The sequence below is a fragment of the Athene noctua genome, chromosome 15, assembly GCF_965140245.1.
Source record: "Athene noctua chromosome 15, bAthNoc1.hap1.1, whole genome shotgun sequence".
Classification (NCBI taxonomy): Eukaryota; Metazoa; Chordata; class Aves; order Strigiformes; family Strigidae; genus Athene; species Athene noctua.
Genome location: NC_134051.1, coordinates 9,790,030 through 9,810,354, shown reverse-complemented (window position 1 = coordinate 9,810,354; position 20,325 = coordinate 9,790,030). Strand labels below are relative to the sequence as shown.

Sequence of the window (20,325 nt, the reverse complement as noted above, 5' to 3'; positions counted from 1 at the left end):
GAGTCACTAACCTGGGACAAGAAGCTCTAAATGCTGTTTTGATTGAGTTTACATGCTCACTTTTAAAGTTGAATTTTAGAAAATCTTTGCTTCTATCATACTACTCCCAATAAATACCTGTTAATCTGAAACAGGATATCAAGTTTAGCATTCTTTAGAAATGATACATCAGTATAAATGAAAACTGCCATTGGGAGTTTATGTGCAAAAATAGGTGCTTGAAATTAAATTCACCAACATCCAGGTGTAAGGGTACACTGTAAAATCCAAATCATTCCCGCTCCAAATACTGGAATCAATTGCAAGTGCTGCAGTTCACATAATTTCAAGTCATTAAGAAATGGAAATTCCGCTTTAATTTGAAACGTGTATCGCCATCATCATACACTGCTAATACGTTGGCCAAGGGACTTCAGTCGGTTTTGCAATGAGGGTGTAAGCTTTTCGCTACACTGAAAACCTCATGAATTTTGATGATTGACTGTCATCATCCTACTGAGGCTGAAGATACCAAAAAAAAGATCTTAATTTTCTGGTGTAAGTAACACCAGGGCCCTGCAACACAAAAAATGTATTTCTAAGCATCTTCCTTGTCAGGTAGGCAGATCATCAGACCGTCTCAGGTGCATGTACAATCAATCCCAGTTCATGCCAAGATATGGGTTTGATGGTCATGGATATAATAATATTTGCTGTATGTACACTCAATGTTTTACAGCCAATGACTGGGAACACAAGAATTTGTAACCTGGCAATTCATTCATGCATTATTACGTGATGCTTTGACCTCAGAAATCAATAATAATGAAACAAAAGCAGAGGCAATGGAACTTGAAATTTCAGAAGCTGAAGTATTAGCACCCTCCAAAAAAAAAAAAAAAAAAAGAAATAAAAAAGGCAAGAAAAGGAAGTAGCTCAAGAATGTAAGATGCTGATGGTGATGTGGAGCTTAAAGGAAAAATACCAGCAGGTAGAATTATCAAAGCCAATCAAATCTAATCTCTTTGCAGCCTTGAGGTAGCAAGTGTCAAGATTCTGAACAGTGATTAAGTTGAAGTGATGATATTTGATTAAGTTTTCCAGTACTTGTGCTATTAGGGTGTTCAACATATAGGTCCTACCTGAATATCAAATAGTTCCAGTGGGTTTTATGTTGGTTTTAACCTTTTTCGTTTCCGTTTTTTACCTGATTCCCTAGGCCTTCCTGTTAACATAAGGGCAGGGCTGGTAAAAAGCCCTAAGGTAATGCATTTCGTTGAACACTGAAGTAAAAAATACTCAAACCATTTACATTTCAAAGAAGTTTCATTATCCTCTGCATTAAAGTAATAACTTTATAACGTCTGATTTGACATTCCATTTACAAAGTAATTATACAAAAGTAAAGAAATAATAAACTAAGTTGGCATTGCATACGTCATTTCCAAGAGCCATCTATAATTACTGTTACCATGCAGTATTCAACATTTGCTTTCAGCTCTGTAGTTAAGCTATTTTCAGCTCACCATCCACTTGCTGGTGCAAGTTTTATTCCTATCAGTAATTAAATCCTAGAAATCTATATTCTTCCATGACAATTCTATCCCATTTTTCACACACATCAAAAAGAAAAGTTTTAATCTGAAAAATCTTAACTGCTTAGTCTTTGGCAATTAAAGACATTTTGGAAAACTGAAATTAATCTAATGAAACTTTTTTTTTTTCCAAATAGAAGACATAGAAAAAATATCAAACCATACATACATAAAAATAACCATTTTAAATGTGGTTTGGTCTACTCATAACTCAACCTAGTTTCAGCTAAAACACTCAGCTCAGATTATAACTTGATGTCCAATAAAATCACAGCAGAGGCCTAACTTTGCTTTTATACAACCTCTAATTCTTCTGCTCTGTACAAAGCAGCTGAAGTTTACATTCAGTTAGACCAGATTTATGTCTCCACGCTGGATGGAGACAGTACAGACAACCCTTCCTTACCCAGCCACCTAAAAAATCCATCACCTTTGGGCCGCTTTCCTCCTGTATTTACCTGCTCTTCACTGACACTAATTTTGGGCTGGGTGTGCTGTGCCCCTAAATGCCCAGCAGAGGTGCAAAACAAGCTTTTGAGCCTGCCTTCAATCAAAATCAGAAGAACTACTGTAGTGCATTTCCTGAATATATGTCAAGTTCTGCACTGACTGCAACCTAGTAAGAGGATCTGAGCTAATGATTTTAGTTGGTTTTATGAAAGTCATATTGAAAGTAAATATTTTCTGCCATAAATCTTTCCCCATGGCAACTTAATTGTTGTCTTGATAAGGTAAACTTAGGTTTAATGTGACAACAGACAATACATTTTTGATTATAAATAAAGTAAGAAAACAATAGGAACAGGCAATGTTGTTTCAAAACTCCTTAGTCTTGAATACTGAATTTATTCCTCAGTGCTTTATGTTCATTTCATTAATATTTTCCCCAAGGTCAAGTAAATCTCAGCCTTAGCCCTGTCTCCAAAAAGTCTAAAGAAATTAGGCAACAGAGTTCACCAATAAGCTGCAACACAGCAATCTTTAACTCAATGAAGTAAGACCTGAATACTACTGGGCATTTACATTTATTTAAAGGCTAATCTAATGAGAATTGATACAGGTTAAACTTCAAATACAAACTCTTTATACAGCACAAACTGTCCCTAATTTTGCATCTTCGACACACAGAGAAGTAGCTGGGAGCTTCTCTACTGAATTCACTAGAAGCAAAGTTTGCTTTACATTCTTTACTAATATAAAAATAAGGCCCATATTAAGTCAGCATTTATGCAAAAATAAAAAGAAAACATACCAGTTTCTTCTTCTCTATAATCTGAATTAGTATTTGATGATGTACAGGTGCATTCCATATGCTCTTCTAATCTCACCAGAACTTCTTTTAATTTTGGCTTTTTTCTAACATATTCCACTTTTGCCACCTATAAAATACGATGAGGTATGTACTGAGACACATTAACATAGTTATAGTTCAGAACTGAAGACAGATAACTATATACCTCTATTTTTTTAATGTAGCCAAACCCATATAAAATGTTAGCATACTAATCATCTTTTATCTTAATTGTGCATCGTGTAACTATTTATTGCACAGACTATTTGTTTATTCAAGTTTAGCAGTTTGAAACAACTTTCTTTTCCCCCAAGAGATAAAACAATTTCCCATTCATTTCAGTTTGAAGTTTTAAGTAACTCAGTTTTCACATATATCACAATAAACTTTATTATAGATTCTAATCAGTGGTTGCTCTTGTAGATTGCCACTTTCAGCATGCTCTTCTGTACATGTTGATCATTGTTCTTAAGCTGACGGCTAACACTGAAGGCATTAGGTTGGTTTGTAACACATTTTATAATTTACAAATTGGTGTCTCTGGAGCCCTCTGAATGTAAAGTGCTCAACTCTACAGAACCAGTACCTGAATAGAAAGCAGCAATATCAATCCTACTCACTTCTTGCAATGACCTGGGCCTTGTTCACAAGAGTTCCCATGCACAGTTTTTAGGTTCAAGGGAACTACCCCCCACAAACTGGATCCAGCCTTTGGCTTTACTGTGGACAGCTGGCAGGGACGCTATTTCTCTCCAGTCCATCCAACTTCTTCCAACTGCACTACTCCACTTTGGGCCAAAGCACTGACATCCATTAAAAAAAAAAGTCTGTAAGGCAAGGAGAGGTTGGAGGAAGGAGCATGCTGGAGAAGCTCTGGCTACAGGCAGGTCTCTCATCTGAAGGAAACCAACGCAGAAGACAGGATGTTGGGGTAGGGGGATACTGAACACGAGGACATCCTGACCAACTTGGTGTCAGCAGCCAGGAGAGAAGGAACAGTGCAGGGGGCAGGAACACTGCTGTGCTGGGGTGCTGAAATGGGCTGTGGGATGCTGGGCACCAACTTGGGCTGAGTGTAATGGGCATGACAGTCACGGCAGTGCAAGGGAGGATGGCATAATGTGGGCCAAGAGAGTGCTAAACAGTGTGTAAGGGGTCCAATGTTTAGTTTACAATTGTGTTAAACACTGCATGAACAAGTGATAATCATTTGCTTGAAATAGAAATCACTGAAATGAAATCATGGCTCCTCAGTCCTGCTAATGATTTATTTAGCATTTGAAAGTGGGCTGCAATGTGGCTGTCCCAGTAAACAAGAAGACTGCACAGCTGCAGCTATGCATTATAAATAAGATCGATGAGGGAGCAGAAGGCCAAGAGAGGCTGGTTGTCTCTACAAAAGTTACATGACAAAGCCATGAAGTCTGATCCAACCAAAAGATGCAGTTCCTACCAAATAAAGCATCTACAACTATGCTAGGCTCTCCTGGTAATGGTTTACTTGTATGTTTGGTGGGGATTTAATGCTCCAAATCAATCTTCACACTATGAAAATCATTCCCTGGCCTTCCCAAAACTAGAACAGTGTCACAAAATGAAAGTGGCGGCTGGAAAGAAACATCACGTTCTCAGTTCCCAGAAACACTCTTCTGGCTCTGTGGACACAAACTACCAAAGCCCTCTGATTGGCAATAACAGAAGCTATAGCAAAACCTCAGCCTTATTAAGTCAACAGGAGATCTCCCATTGCTTTCATGGAGCAAGAAGTTCTGATCCACATTTTAGTCACCACCTCTTGTGTCAACAGGATCTGGAGACAATTTTCATTTCCCCAGCAAATAAAAGTTGCAGAAAGACAGATGCAGTAACAGAAGTGTGCACATTAAAAGGTATCTTCCAAAACTGTCAGACCTCCATATAAACAGATTAAGAGCTGGCCGTGACATACAAGAATGCTTTTGCTGAAAGATTAACTATGGGTTGAAGTAGTGTTTCCTATCAGGACCCAACTCCATCAAGCCTTTGAATGCAAAGATTTGAAAATGTATGGTATAACTGAGTCATCTGGCATCAAAGCATGACTAATCCTTAAAATTTACAAAAACAAACAGTAATTAAGACACCTCCATCATCAGAGACAAAGAAAGAGACCCAGCAGTCATGAAAGAGCTTTCAAATCTGCTATGCTTATTACAGCTGTTAGAATAAACTACTCTTATTGAAAATTACATGCAACAAAAATAAACTGTAATCAAGCTTTTTAAAGTCTGTCCTTGTTTTGCTTGGTTTTCCAAACTGAAAGATATATTCAGTTCCTGTGACTATGTGGTATTAAACAACAGTAAAAAAAAAAAAAACAAACCCCAACGAAGTTACTACTTTGAAGAATAGGAACATAATGAATTCATGCAGCAATTTAAAGCTGGTTTTTACTGTACTGCAGTTAAAATACAATCCAGCATATGTTTCACTGCCCTACTTCACGCTACACAAGTTAAAAGGAATGTCGTTTTGTGAGATGTTGCAAATATTCAAACTGAAGCAGCACAAACCAGATAAATTGCTGTGCTTGTGTCACCTGTTAACACCTGCTGCCACACAGGATGCTAATCTAAAACGATGAAGGCTGCAGGTCAGATTTTCAGTGGGTATAAACAGGGATAGCTATGCTAACAGCATGGGATTTGGCCTCGTGTTAGCATCTTTTTTCTTCTTTGTACTTTTCTCCCTGGTGTTTACCTTGTACAGTTACTCTCAAGTGTATTACCAAATGCTTTGAGATCATCAGTCCTCAACAAACCCACATCAGCTTCTTTTACTTAATGCCACAAAACTAAAAATCCTCAAATCCTCCAAACGCACAAAATATCACTATATAAAAACTCTGTAAAAGAAAAACAGTGAAATAACAGACTAGCTTAATTAAGTAGTGTATAACCGGCAGCACCATACTTGCATCACTGTAGACTCTAGGTACTACGCTGTGGTATGGCATGGTGGCGAAGTAAAAATGAAAATAAAATCTGATAAAAATATGAGGCTTAACAGAAACATCATAGGGACACCTCTTCCAGAGCTTCTCCAGGAAAGATGAAATCAAGGAGTAACAGTAGGAAAAAAACAAGACTGTAAGCAGAAGTGTCCAAAACACCTCTAGCACAAAGCCAAAACTGATCACAGGCAGGAACTCACAAGAGAAGTCTAAGCACAGAAAACTCCTCATAACAGCAAAACTCATATTGCTAAATAAAGGATGGGAAATGAAACCAAACAGCAACTGAATGAAGATGCTTTTTGGAAGCTGCTATTTCTTCCATATTAAAATAAATGCATGCCGATACAATGGAGGGAAAACCTAACTTCACCTTGCAGCTGTAATCTTTACAGCCCTCAGGTCTCTGAGGAAGACTTAAGTCAACAGGGCATAAAGGCACCAGAAGGACTAAGCCGGGATCAGGGATCCTGCAGGGCCTGGCAAGTCACTGACCATTTTGCAGGACCGGAGCCACGGCTCCAGGGACAGGATGGCAGGACTGGCGCAGTGCCCTCCAGGACACACCGTGCCAGCTGTTCATGCCTCCTCAGCACAGGCAGGATGGAAAGTGGCAGGGAGGCCAGCCGCCTCCGAGCCTGGCAGCCACCCATCTTAAAATACCCATTAAAGACATTACAGGGCACTCGTCTGGCAAAACCTCTACCTCAGAATAGCCTCACGCACAGTTATATAGGGTCGGGTAGGGAGAGTTTTCCCTGAGAGAAGCGAGGCCCGGGGGTGCACTGTCCTGCCAGCTCCGGGGACGGAGGAGCGGCCCTGTCAGTGCCCGGAGCAGGTAGGAGCTCTGTCACTGCCCTGGGTGTGCGGGCTGCGGCCCTGCCAAGCCCCACGGCAGCAGGAAGCCGTCACAGCCCCGCGTGGGGGGGCTGCGGCCCTGCCAGGCCCCGGGGGGGGGCGGCGGGGAGCCCTGTCGCGGCCCCGGGAGGGGTCGGAGTCCGGCGGGAGCCCTGTCGCGGCCCCGGGGCACGCTGGGAAACGCAGTCCCCGGTGCGCGGGAAGCTGAGGCGGCCGCGGGGCACGCCGGGAAGGCGCCGGGGGAGGGGCGGCAGGAGCCGCCTCCGAGGGTGCCTCGGCGGTGCCTCAGCGAGGGCCCGGCTGGAGGAAGGGCCCGGGGGCAGAGCTTGAGGGAGCTGCAGCCAACTCGTCACCCGCCCTCGGGGGAATGGCTGATGTGGGGTCTCGGGCCTCTCTCCCCGAGCCGGCCAGACCTTGCCCTCTGCCAGGCGACTGCCGGTGACAGGGCTCCTCTCACGCTCCGAGGGCACCCCTCTGGTTTTCTGTCTTGACTTCACCTGTATCAGTTTCCCTTGTTTCTTCCATTTTAAATTGACCTTTGATACCTGTCAGCTGGTCTTCCCAGCAGGTTCCACCAAGTCCTGGCAGTAATCTCCAGTGAAGCCACAGCTAAAATCAAAGTGCTGTTTATCCTAATGATAGAAAGAGTCACCGAAGAAAAATGTTCTTAAACCTGCAAACATTGCATACAGCCATTTTGCCTACATGCACAATTTGCTCTTGCAAAGCCTTTTTAACCTCTTCAGAGGCTGGTAGCTCTGCTGAACAACTTGTTCTGAATTCCTGCATTTTTTCCCTCTCTCTTAGAGACCTCTCGGAACAACTCCCAGATGACACCTGAGGAGCTGCTCCTGCATTCCCTCCTTTCCAGCTCCTTTTCTCTGCATCTTTCCCTCATATTAATGTACTGTAAGAATACACTAGGTTAAACTTCCCCAAATTGTCTTGACATTGAATATTCAGAAATGCCTAAAGCTGGTATGGCTCTAACTCAAGGCCAAGCAGAAGGCAAAGCTGAGGTAGATGGAGTGATTTAGCTCTTTTTTCTCAAGTTTCTTTTTTCTTAGATCTTTGTTGCAAACAACCATAATATTCAGCTTGGCTACTAAAAATTAATAGCATAGGCAGGATTTACTCGATAAGACTGTTTTTTGCTGCTGTGACCAAAAGCACTAACAACATGCTCAACGTTACAAAAAACCTCTTGGGAAGACTCAGTTAAGAAACCCCCCAAATAAATTATGGTCTGGTACTTGGCAAATACTTGATCTCGCTATGCAGAAGCAACAGAATCTGCAGATGTTACTGAAATGCTTTTGCAGACAGGGGAGGAAATATATCTGTAACAGACACCAACACCCCTAAAACTCACCAATCCTTGTCACCATTACTCTATCAGGAGAGAAACGCAATGCCTTCCTTCCTATCAAAGAGCAATTCCCAGCCAGCCTCTTCATTTCACTCTGATTTTTGCAGTGCTGTACAGGTACAGCTGGCTGAACAGAGATGTCTTTAGGACCAGGAAGCTATTCTCTCATGGATTCACTCTGTTACGGTGCAAGGCAAACCTACCTTTTACTAACCCACTCCATGAAAGGGAGGACCTTAGAGGACCCATTTCAGGGAAGCTGTTCCAGCAACACCCCTGGCTTGGAGCACCTTACAGCTCCCACTCCACAAGCCCATTAACAGTACTTCACTGACCAAAGCTCAGTGAAGGCAAAGTAAGGACATGCCTGAACCCTACAGCCTTTGAATCACGTCCCAAGAACGGAATGCCCCAATACAAGCACCTCCGCTGCTCCTCCCACACTGCCACTGCCGTCTCTTAACCTTGACTACACTGGCCCTCAGTAAGACAAAGAAAACACCCTTTGCTTTCGCCTGTTGGATGATGCAAACCCACTTGCTGACCTTTCTGGACGAACATTTTTCTAGTGTGAATGGGCCAGCTATGATCTCACTACCTTGTCAATGAAGAGGAAGTGGGAAAAGCCTTTTCAATGTTCAATCAAAAGAGGGCTTTTATGCAGTCTGACATCAGGGGAAAATACAAGACGGCTTTCCAACTGGAACAGCTGAGAAGGCTCTCCGAAACCGCTCCCCCTACCTTTCCAGCGACCCTCACTCTGGGCCAGCTACTTAATGGCATGAGCAGACATTCAGCTCTGAACGTAGGATTGGCAAAAGGCTCATAAAACCATCAATTATATCAAAGCTACAAGAAGATCTGACTCTGGAGGGCATAAATATGGATTCTGTTCAGAGATTTCTGGTGTGACAGTGGGGTCAGCCTACAACCTTTACAATGAACATCCTGTTCCTGCTTGACCTCTTGTCCTTTTTTTCCCTTCTACTTAATGACCGTTTGGAGCAGTCTTGGAGCTTGGGAAAAAAAAAAAGTCCCCAAAGCTGGCTGATGTATATTGATATTGCTGGTGGCAATATATTTACACAGCCACAAAAAGCAGCTGCTCAGCTGAGCCTACTTTTAGCTTGCGCCCTACTAAAATGAATGCAAATCTAAAAGCACTGAAACTCTATCAGCGGACTGATGAGAAACTAAGACTTTATTAACGTGGCGGTGCACCGGGGAAGCAGGCCCAGCAACGACATCCTGCAAAGCTACTGCCAGTTGTGGAGTTTACAGCTTCTGCGGAACCTCGGTGTCTGCAGCAGCAGGGGACTTCGACAGCCAAACCTCCCTCTCTCTATTTGTAATCTTGCCCATCACTGCAGGGGTAGGAAGCAAGCACAGGGTTGCAATGTCACACACAAGTACCAACAGCAAGTTCACAATACACGGCTCAACTTTTTGCTGGGCATCTCCAGCTGCTTTGTACGTATTAGTTGCGACACAAAATTAGCTGGAAGCTGTATCAAACACAAAGGCAACAGCACTAGATATTATAACCCTGAGGCACTTTGCTGTTTAGCTCTTATTCTTAATGGCTTGCAACTGTAGCGCTTCAACTTCCCCAGTTCCCTCTCAGCCCTCAAATAATTATTGATCTCAATTCTTTCCTCATTTTTAATTGTTTCTGCAAAGCATATCCCACAAAGGAAGGGCATCAAGCAAGTGTAAATTATAATTATTTTTGGAAAGACTGAGGGAATCTGTTCAGATGTTTCTCCAGCTTATTTGGGTGTGAAAACATTTTTCAGATGTTCAGAAACAGAAAAGAAAAAGACATCTTGCTCAGATGCATGCCTGTGTGTATGAAAAACACTGGAATGTCTAAGATGCCTTATTTTGTGTTTAGGACATACAGCACACCTTTCTCAATACAAAATCCACTGCACATACGGTGATCAGTGTGTTGCGCTGGGCAATTTTATGTTCAAGAATGTGGTTTGGGTTTTTTTTTAATTCTGCTCTTAAAATACTCAGGGCAACAAGAACTCAGAGTCTTAACAATATAAATGCTAAGTGTAAGTCTAATCTCCTACACACAGATGTAGATCAACAGTACTTGTTTAAATACTGATAAAAATTAGAACACAGTGAAGCCGAATGAACATAAGAAATATTTCACGTAATATTTACTGGAAAATTGCAACAGGGATTTTGTCTAATGAGTAAATACAGCATGAAGCCGTTGAGTCTTCTATCCCTGGGGTAAGATAATTTGAAACACATTTTTTCAGATCAAAAGTGTTATGTTGTCAAATATAAAAGCCCAATTTAGACTGCATAATATTTAATTAAGAAAACAGCATTCCATACTGTGATTTATTTATTTTTTTAAGTCCAATGCCCCTTGAGTCATTTTATCTTCTTAACTTCAGATGTGTACTGTGCGAGATCATGGGAAAGACACAATCAACTTTATTTTCATTACAAAAGAACAAAAACCTAAAGGGAATTCTATGAAAATCAAATCCAAACCCAAGATTTTTCCAATGATCGGGTAACTTGAAAAGGCCATCTGCTCACTCAAAATGGAGAGGAGCATTGTATCTGATCCTGGGGCTATGAGGATAGATAATAAAGATCCAGGTCACACAGAACAGACAAAAATGAATACCTGGAGCTTTTAGACTTAAGAGGAGCCTCTCAGGGCTCTGCAGCCACGATTTGCTCACCTTGACACTTCTGTGATGTATCCGCGATGGCTGGCATTTCACACTGCTGGTGTTGCAACAGCCAGTGCAACGTTTCACCTCCACGCAGGGTGGCCATATCAGGAAGTTGGCAGAGGTGGGATCAATCTGACTCCGAGGTATCTCATATATAACCGTCCGTGTTTTGCAAACAGCCGGGATGGCTTCCTCTGTAAACACAAGAAATTCACACTTCAGGTGAGCAGCTGCTCTCAGCTCAGAGCACCCAGATACTCTGCACCATTGATTTATGAGTGGCACCCTTAGCTGGTGGGTTGAGATGGCGTTCTCAGTTCCCATTACTGACTAGTTGTGCCGAGTACTGCCTACCAGTAAAGCTGTGTGTGCTACCCTAGGGAGAAGCTTGACTCACTCCAAAAGCCTAGCACTAACATGAGGGTTTACAATAGCCTGGCTCCCAACATAGCTTGGAGCACAAACTATTAGATAAGACAATCCTGGCTCTTCAGAAGTGACAGCAGACAGGGGCTTCTCCAGATTAGATGAGCCTCTAATACAGCCTCATAGTGACTGTGTAACAGCAGCTGTTATTTTACAGCACTGGGGCCATCACTGCACACACATATTATCACACAAACATGCAATACCTGACAAATACCACCACAGAGGCTGCGCTGAGGATATTTAGATCACATCCGAAGTGGCTGAGCTGGGAAATAACTTGCACCAGCTTGAAACTTTCAAGTCTTGGGTTTCCACTTCCAAAACCTTAACATCCCCACATCAGGGAGGCTGGTCCATCTGCCATTCCAAAGGGCAACTACCATTTTTTCTGACTGAAATTATCAATGCTTTCTATATGGTGAGTTTTATTTAATTTGTTATTTCTTGAATGAGGCAAAACCACAGGAGTAGCATGACTGAAAAACTTGCAGTTAAACCACTGCCCCGCTGGGCTGAGGTAAGGTGAGTTTGCAGACAACAGTTGCAGCCACATGAGGATCATAAAGAGTAGCTCTGTACTGCTGCATGCTGCTGCCATGAAAAATCCAAACCGTGTATTGCTCTCAACATAGGGACTGCCTAGGAAGTCAAGGAGGTAATTCAAAACGGTCCAGAAAATAATAGCAATTGCAGGGACAACTTGTTTAATGTAAGTTCTCCGAAAGCAGCTTGGATGTTTTTTGCCTTGCAGTGGAATCAGTGATGGCTTTGGGTTAGATGTGTCATTGAACTGGAATACTGCCTGCACTTCTTCAGTTACTTCTGAAGTACAAGAAGTTCAGGCCTGACCTGTGCCTGTAACATGAAAATTTAGGCTTAGTTTTGAAAGAGATGCATTTCAGTTGGCTAAATAGAGTGAAAATTCCTCTTCTTAATCCCCAGTGCCATGAACTCAAGAAAATTAACGGATCCAATTCTGCAAGATAGCTGGCAACTCCTACAAGTTATTGAGCATATCCAGTTCCCACTGACTTTTATGGGGAGGCATTCAACACCTTACAGAGTAAGGTGCCAAGTGTAGCAGACTGTTTCAGAACCGCTGTTCTCTAGAGGCATTCAATGTGCCGAGCAGGCTTGCCAATTCACACTGCAAACCCATGCTGACAGCATGCTGTGCTATCTACTGTGTACCACCATGGCTTAAAGTACAAATATATTGACTCTGAATTACCTATAATAGATAAGATCATGGTTGTTTTCTGCAGTCAACTGGAATGGTAAAACACTCAGATCTAATCAGATGAACAAGCACTGCATAATAATCCTATTCTAAAATTCATTAGCATCTCTTTAAATTTGTACTTGGGCTTTGTTGGATCACCATCATGATTGTTTAGTAAGAACAAAATCCTCTGTAAACATACCTGGTGCCCTACACAATGATGGAAATCAGTGCCCCAGCGTTTTCGTCAATGGCTTTTAAATTTTTGGATAAACTGTTTTTTTCTTGTGAATAAAGAGTCAAGCTGTTTCCTTTTGCGGAGCTTCTGTACTGAAAACTCTACCAACTGTTGATGTTTTTTAAAGCACACTGCTGTAGCTGTTCCCCACACTATGAATTATACATTGAATATCACAGCATTTTCCAACCAAGGTCTAGCTTTCTAACATGCTGCAACAAGAAAGTGAATGTAAAGAATTTGTGCTTGTCTGTCTCCTATGGACATCCTCCAGAAGACAGCTTCTCCAGCAACAGCTCGTTTTGTGCAAAAAGAAAGGCAGAAACTAGCAATGGCCTTTTTCCTTTGTGCATGGCACATTTTTCCAGTGAAATGTCCTGCTTGGCTGACCAAAAGCACCCCCTCTGTTTTTACTCCCTAAGTACAAATAGCTTGTTTCTTACCAATGCTTCTTTTTCTGCGAATGGGCACAGGACGATTCTCTTGCACATGTTTAGCAGAATGAACACTGTAAGACCTCAAGTTTGTTTCTGAAACATCATCATATCCTAGAACAGGAAACAAAATATTAAACCTCAGCTATGTTATTCGCATCAACGTTGCTGCAGTGCTATTCCATACATAAAAATCTGTGCTGTTCATCTGCACAAGACCAAATCCTGCTGCAATTAGTCTAATGTAACTCCTGTCAGGAGCAACTGCAGGGGCATAAGGCAGGAAAGAACATAGATGTTAAATGTCATGTAGGAGCATGTACAATTTAATTCTAACATTCATATTACTGCAAGCTCCTAGAAACAGTGCACACTCTGTGACACTGAACCATATCTAAAGTAAAACAGATGCATTTTTATGTGAAAGGCATAATACAGCTTTTCTTACTGGAAAGGTGTAGAAATAAGAACAATCATACTTCACGTGACACATTTCTTACAAGTTATTTGAAGTTCTGGTGTGAGGATACAGTAGAAAATATATTGCACACCCAACAGCAAACAATGCTGCCTCTGTAAATTTCCTCTTGCTTGGGCAGTACTAGGACAAAATCAAAAGCAAAAAGTAACTAGCATGGGTTTCCTTTTAGCCTCTCTGTTGCAGAACAAATCCCCTGTGAAGTATCCTAACCTTTGGAGGGGCATCTGAAGCTACTGCAAACTCTGGGACTGCATCCAGGCTTGTCTTGTTCCCTAAATAAGCCTACCACATGGGTTAAAGGGCCATGAGAAAAAGCAAAGATGGAAAACTTGGCATTTCATTTATCATAAAAAACAACAAAATAACCGCTCCAACTATTTGGTTTTGTTAAGTGAAGCAGTCCAGGTCGTGTCCCATGCAGTGGGGTTCTGAAAACGACAAGCACAATCTGCAAACAGGGGATCAGGAAGACGTAAGCAAACTGAGGACTGCATACAGATTCCAGTACACCGAAACTAAGAATCCTAGCACTCTGCTGCTTGGAGTGCCCCCTGTAACGTCACTGGAGAGTTTCAAGGTTTCACTGCCAGCTCCAAAGAAAACTGTGATATGCACTAAAAAATGTAAATGGCTATTACACAGCACTCAATTACCCTCTCTGCAGGCTACCAACATCCTACACTCCTGTCTTCTGCACTGTCACACTCCCTGCTTCCAGTTCCGTTCTGTATGTAGTTGACTGTGACTCTGGAACTTGTTTTATTCTAAGCTATTAGTAATACACATCATAAGGGTCTGCTCTATAAACAAACCAACTCCTTTTCTCCTCCCTCCAAGAAATCCTGCCCTAAAGAGCACACAGCTTGTGAAATCACCTGCAGAGCCTGGTAAGACATGAAGACAGCGGTATCTTCAGCAACTCAGAAAGAGCTCTGTGCCTCAGGTTTATCTTCACTTCTTGGAAAGTACTACTGTAGATAGCTAAGACATGATGAAATGGGAGGTCCAAGAGGTAGCACCAGGATCACCCACTGGTCCTGTCTATTTTCCTTAGCAGCTGAACAGATCCTTGTCTGAAACAAGTCAGTGTGAAATCCACATTCTCAATTTACCCAAATAAGTTGTCTCCTACTTCCTATGTAGAGTGCTTGTTTCCCACTGATTTCAATGGGAAATTTTGGAACCTGACTGAATAGCTGATAGTGGGCCTCATTTGCAGTCCCAGTCCTGTAATGTCACACAGCAACGACTGATGGATTTTATTTCTCCTTTCATTATACCTTGTACTCCAGAAAATTCATCAGTGGGCTAAATAAAATGGCTTGCCTGAGACCTCACAGGAAGTTTGTGACTGAGCTGGAGAGTGAAGCCAGGTCTCCTGCATCCCATTTCCAGTGGCACCGGGCCATCCACCTGACCCCAAATGGTGTTATGCAAAATGAGGATCTGTTCTGACATTCCTCCAGCCCTCTTCTGCTTCCTAGCACTCAGCCACCCAGCACCTTAGTACTGACCTCCTTTTTGGCAGCTTCAGGTTGTCACACCCTCTCCCTCAATTTGAGGCAATGAAGTGATACTCAAAAGAAAGCAGCAGGAATTCTGCTCGGTGTAAGATCCAAGCTAGGCTCAGAGCAAGAAGCATCTCTGTCCACATGCAAACAGTGTTTCAAAAAGATTAAACACAAAACTAATGCCTCTAATCCGAACTGCTTGGTGGGCACAGACATCTTGCTGCAAAGAGAAACCGTCGGTGACGCCAGCTGTACGGCAGGCCCGAGCCACAGGTCCTAATCCCACATTCAACACGCTGGCATAGCTCCCTTCTAACATGACTGATTTCTTGCTGTCTTGTTTAAAGAAACTGGTAAGACTAAAGGAATAGTATGATCAGCTAACCAATATGTTAAACCATGTGCTTATATATAACTGCTCAACTCAGCTGCAATTAGCCATATTCTATCATCATGTTTATAAAGCAAAATGACATGTCGAGGAGCATGTGTTGCTTATAAGATGATTTCTAAGGTGAAGAAGGCCTCTGGCTCATACTGTATCTCACTGTCTCACTACATATCTTAGGCATGTATATCATTTCATAAGTTCATGTCTCGTTGTGGGGGTTAAAAAAAAAAAAAAGAGATCTACAAAGCTAGCACAGCAGACTGCAAAACAAGTTCCAGTCAAACCTCAATGCATTAAGCGACACAAATTGTATTATTTCTATTGACACGGCATCGATATTTTTTTTTAAACAATCAGAATTATGGAGCACATGGCTGGAGACAGGACACACTATAATGCTAAAGGCACTTTGTGTGTCCCCGATCCCCACAGGCATTTGGAAGGAATTCCATTTCCCAGTGAAGTCAATGAGAAAATCACTGCACTTCAAGCAATCTTTAAGTCAACAGGAGTCTTGCTTGAGCAGGACTGAAAAATCAGAAAGTCAGCTTTGAAACCCACAGTTGACTCTGGATGTGTGGCCAGAAGACTTCAATAAAACAATGACGCTACAGTAATTACAAACAGCACTCTCCAGTTTGAATTTAAAGATGCCTGATACCTAATTTGCATCAGTTTTCCTCCCCCCGATGTACTGATGTAGGAGCATAAAGTTGCAGGATAAGGATAAGCTCTTAGCAAAGGAAATAGGAGTTTACGGGTGCTTAGAGCCTCACAAAATGAGGCTTAGAGCAAAAAGCTTAGAAACCTGGTTCTTAGTTTAGCAATTGAACATTGCTTGTCACTAAGTGAAGATGGAGGATGCTGCAATGAGCCAAATTAATGCAGCTCTCTTTTAACGTTTTAATAATAAAAAAATGTTTTCGTGGCAGCTGATCAAGAAATTTCTCTGTAATCTTTTATGTACTGACAACATATCAATGATGGGTATAAAAACTCCTGCAATTAGCCTTGGTCAATCCATTAGTGTAGCTAAAATTGTTCTTTTTGTCAGATTGGCATTTTTCCACTGGGTCATGGAGTATAAATCACAGAGTTCCTGTAACATTCTGCCAATATGTGATTACTCTTCTCACTAAATAAGCATGTGGAAAGCATCCTAAGACTACTGTTGGTTTATATTTACCACTTTATACTTTCACATTGCCATCTCCTTCCCAAACAATTTTATGTGAGGTACAATCCCCAATATATGCAGTCTCAACACAAACCCTTCTAGATGTCACTTTGATGTGCATCCAAAAAGTATAGGTCTCGTATTCTCATACCAACAGCAGCAGTGTAGGAAATTCTCCTTATCTCCTTTTTTCAGGAATTCAACGTGAGGTACAATAAACTGAAATGGTCTGTCTTACAAATCGGTCCTAGAGCCAGAAAGCCCAAGGCAACATCAATCTGTTTGTTTGATCTTCTCTCTGGCTGATGCAAAATATGCCCTTCTGACATCCAACTGCAGAGATAGATGTCATTAAGTTTTCAACTTTGATCTATTAAAGGAAATATAAGTAGCAGCCTGCAAGATCCTGTTTTGTTTAGGTTTTTTTCCCTTTACCTAGATGTGATCAACCAGCTGTAAAGGAGGAGGAGTATTCCCTCTCTCTGTCTCAGGAAAAACACAGGACACACATGGCAGTTGCCCACCTCATAATTTTTAAGAGGTGCAAGGAAAGCTAACACGTTGCATCGTAACATCCTTAATTTAAGCACCACACCAAAAGCCACAAAGTCAACAGAAGATTTTCCAATAGATTGAGCTCTGCAGCAATCTAACACTTTTCCATGAAAGTATACTGTTAATTTAGAACATTTCTCCACTTAACAAAAGCTGCTCTGCTGGTTCTTAATCACAGGCCGTTAAATTCACATGGCCTAAGGTGACCCTGTGGTTGATGCCCTTAAACCATGCAACGAAGCACACTCAGCCCTGCATTTCCCCACGCAGGGAGATGACTGGGGGAAAATCTGTTCCCAGCGGGAGGCAAACGTAATAGGTGATGAAATGAACTCTACCTCCCACAGGACAGATGGGTGAGGTGAAGCGCGAGGAGAAAAACCACGCTGCTAAACCAAAGAGAACTTCACAGGCGGAATATAGGAAATGCCCCCGTTTCGGTGATTTAGTCTGTTAGTAGTAAAACTGTACTCTGCACGCTACAGCTGCCTACTTCCTGGGATCGTGCATGCTTTCTGTTTTAAATAGGGTCAGACTCTGCTCTCCGTCATGCCAGCAAAACTCCATCGCTGACTATGGATCCCCCTCACAGCAAATTAATGTAAGACCCTGTTTTCTGATATAAACAGAGAATTTTCATGTTACCTTTACAGGGATTTCTCTTTGAATCGGACACTCAGCACTGGGCTCTGACAAATTGGCCTGGATTTTCTTTTTTGAATACAATGATAAGCTCCATGTTGGGTAGTGTTTTTCTTTAAGTAATATGCCAGATGGTCTGGGGGTGTGGTTTCTAATTTTATGAAGGGGGTTATCAGTCATCTCTGCGCTACAATATAGAGACCAAATCTGTCAGAATAGAAGAAAAACCTGCCCACTCCGACTCACAAAACTTACTTTCCCAATTAAAAATATATGCTCTGCATTGCAAGAGAGAAAAATGACCGTTCTTCCTTCATTTTTCACAGATTCCGTCTTGTTACTCAGGAACATCAGATATTTTCTGCATGCATGCCTGATCCTGCAAACTCTTCCCCTACAAGATCATTCTTAATTCTCAAGTCCACCCACTGAGTTTAAACAGGGCTACTCACATGCAGAAGGACTGGCAATATCGTGCACTAAAACAAGGAAGAAAATAATCACTGGAGTGTTTTTATTCCGAGCCTCACTTTAAGTCAATGTATACTATGAAATAGAAATATATCTACTGTACAAGCCCCCACTGAACTAGCCCTTCCTTAAATACAGTTATGGCCCTAAGGAAATATATTTCAGAAATACCATCTTACCAGTGACAACATTTGATTCGCTAATCCAAGCTAATACTAAACATAGTAAACAGGCCCAATCCTGTTTATTGAAGAAAACATGGTGATTTCAATGTTCAGTTAGTCACTCCAATAAACCCTTAATAAGAATTACTCATCCCAGTAAAGACTGCGGGACCGTGCACAGAAAACATAGATGTGGGTAGTAAAGCCTGGTTGCTCTCTGTGAAGATCCAACCCTGTCTGTGTAGCTCAGCATAAAGCTGGGAGCAGTCACATAAGCAAGAACAGGGTGAAAGGCTGAATATTTTGGGTTTATTTTTTAATATTGAGTTCATGTCTTAAGGCATTACTGTTTCATGTTGAAATAGTAAAACATTTATGTGTCTTGCTTCTCTAATGTTTTCTAAACTGACAAATTGCACGAGAACAGCAAAATGAAATGGTAAACTTGTGGCTGACCAATTTTTGGTCACACATCCTCTGGTTAGCATTTGCCATGAAGTAAATAATTATTTTCTGAAATAAATTTCTCTGCTACATCTACTAATTTATTCAGCTCCTGCCGTTGCTCCCCTTGTCTGCCTGATTCTCTTGCAATGGAGCCATGTGAACTTTTGCTCTCCTTGTAAGTGGTATTTAAAAATGAAGCATGCGCTTGTTAACACTGGGGTATTTGAAGAAAATAATGTATTCTGGTAGCTACAGAATACTGACTCAAACGCAGAAGAAGCGTGCAGTATTCTAAAATGCCAGTGCTCAGATCCAGCCCTACTGCTACCGCAGCCAAGCCTTCCACTGGGTTCACTGGGAAAAAGATTTTAGCAGTAGTGCACTTGTCTGGTCCAAAACAGTCTTCAGTGGGGAAATATGTATTGCATACCCCTTCCCTGTTGTGAAAGCTGCTTTAATTGCAGTGATAAGCAATAATGATGAAGCACTGCTCTCCAAAAATATTACACCGATGCCAACAAATCTGGTAATCAGTAATTAGCCTCTACGGTAAAGTATTGTGCAAGAGAGAAATACTCCCATTTTCAGTGCAATGGGAAACCGTTTGCTCCCTAATCACAGGAAAATTGAAAGCTATGTCCATAAAACACGTTCCTAGTGCATTCCTGCTCATTAATACAGCACTATTCAAAGAGCAGTGAGTTAAAGCCTAGAAGGATCCTGCAACACTGAATGAAGGTGATTGAACCTGGCACAGACTTTACAAAAATACACAGCATATGGTTTAAAGGAGATGGCCCAGTACCAACGCAAGCAAGAACTCATTCATTTTTCTCCGTGTTTGCTCTTGAGAAAGATGCAGGTTTCCCTTGGGCACATCAAAGGTGCCGGGTTTATTCTCTCTCGGCTAAGGGAAGAAATCGCCAGGAACAAAGTGCATCGCGTGAAACCAAACGATAAGAAACCTAGTGATAGTGCTTCTAGATCTGATTTACTGCTGCAACGATCTGTCTGAACTGCACGTTCTCACTACACCCATTTGCATGCCTAATGATGCGGAAAATAACCCTGCACTATTTTCTTTTGGGAAAAAAGTGTATTTTTAAGGGTAAGCTTCGTATGCAGATTCCTGTTTAAAATCAGCGCGGACGGTTTATTTTCCTTTTAATAAGGCCCGGCGCTTGAAGAGACATTACTTCATTCATAAATATTGTTTCAAATATTTTAAATACCTCTAGGACAGTAGTTTAAAGATAACAGAGCAATGCAAGACCAACAACAAACCTTACGGAAATTCTTCTCCGCTGAGAGACGGAGAGCTCTCAAAACACAGAGGGTCACCAGGTCCCTCTCCGCCCTGAACCCCCC

At 41.8% G+C, this 20,325-nt stretch overlaps 1 protein-coding gene across 3 annotated transcripts in view; it reads right to left on the bottom strand.

The window, feature by feature from the left end:
• The window catches only part of PDGFA (platelet derived growth factor subunit A), a 36,518-nt gene that overhangs the window by 14,126 nt on the left and 2,067 nt on the right, over positions 1-20,325 (bottom strand). For 2 of the 3 annotated variants that reach the window (XM_074918846.1, XM_074918847.1), the window contains exons 3-5: positions 13,128-13,232; positions 10,802-10,989; positions 2,827-2,953 (exon numbers count right to left, since the gene is read on the bottom strand). In XM_074918846.1, coding sequence (XP_074774947.1) covers positions 2,827-2,953; positions 10,802-10,989; positions 13,128-13,232 — 420 coding nt within the window. Of the gene's footprint in view, positions 1-11; positions 126-2,826; positions 2,954-10,801; positions 10,990-13,127; positions 13,233-20,325 lie in introns of all 3 variants that reach the window. The other variant, XR_012634578.1, reaches the window with a different exon arrangement.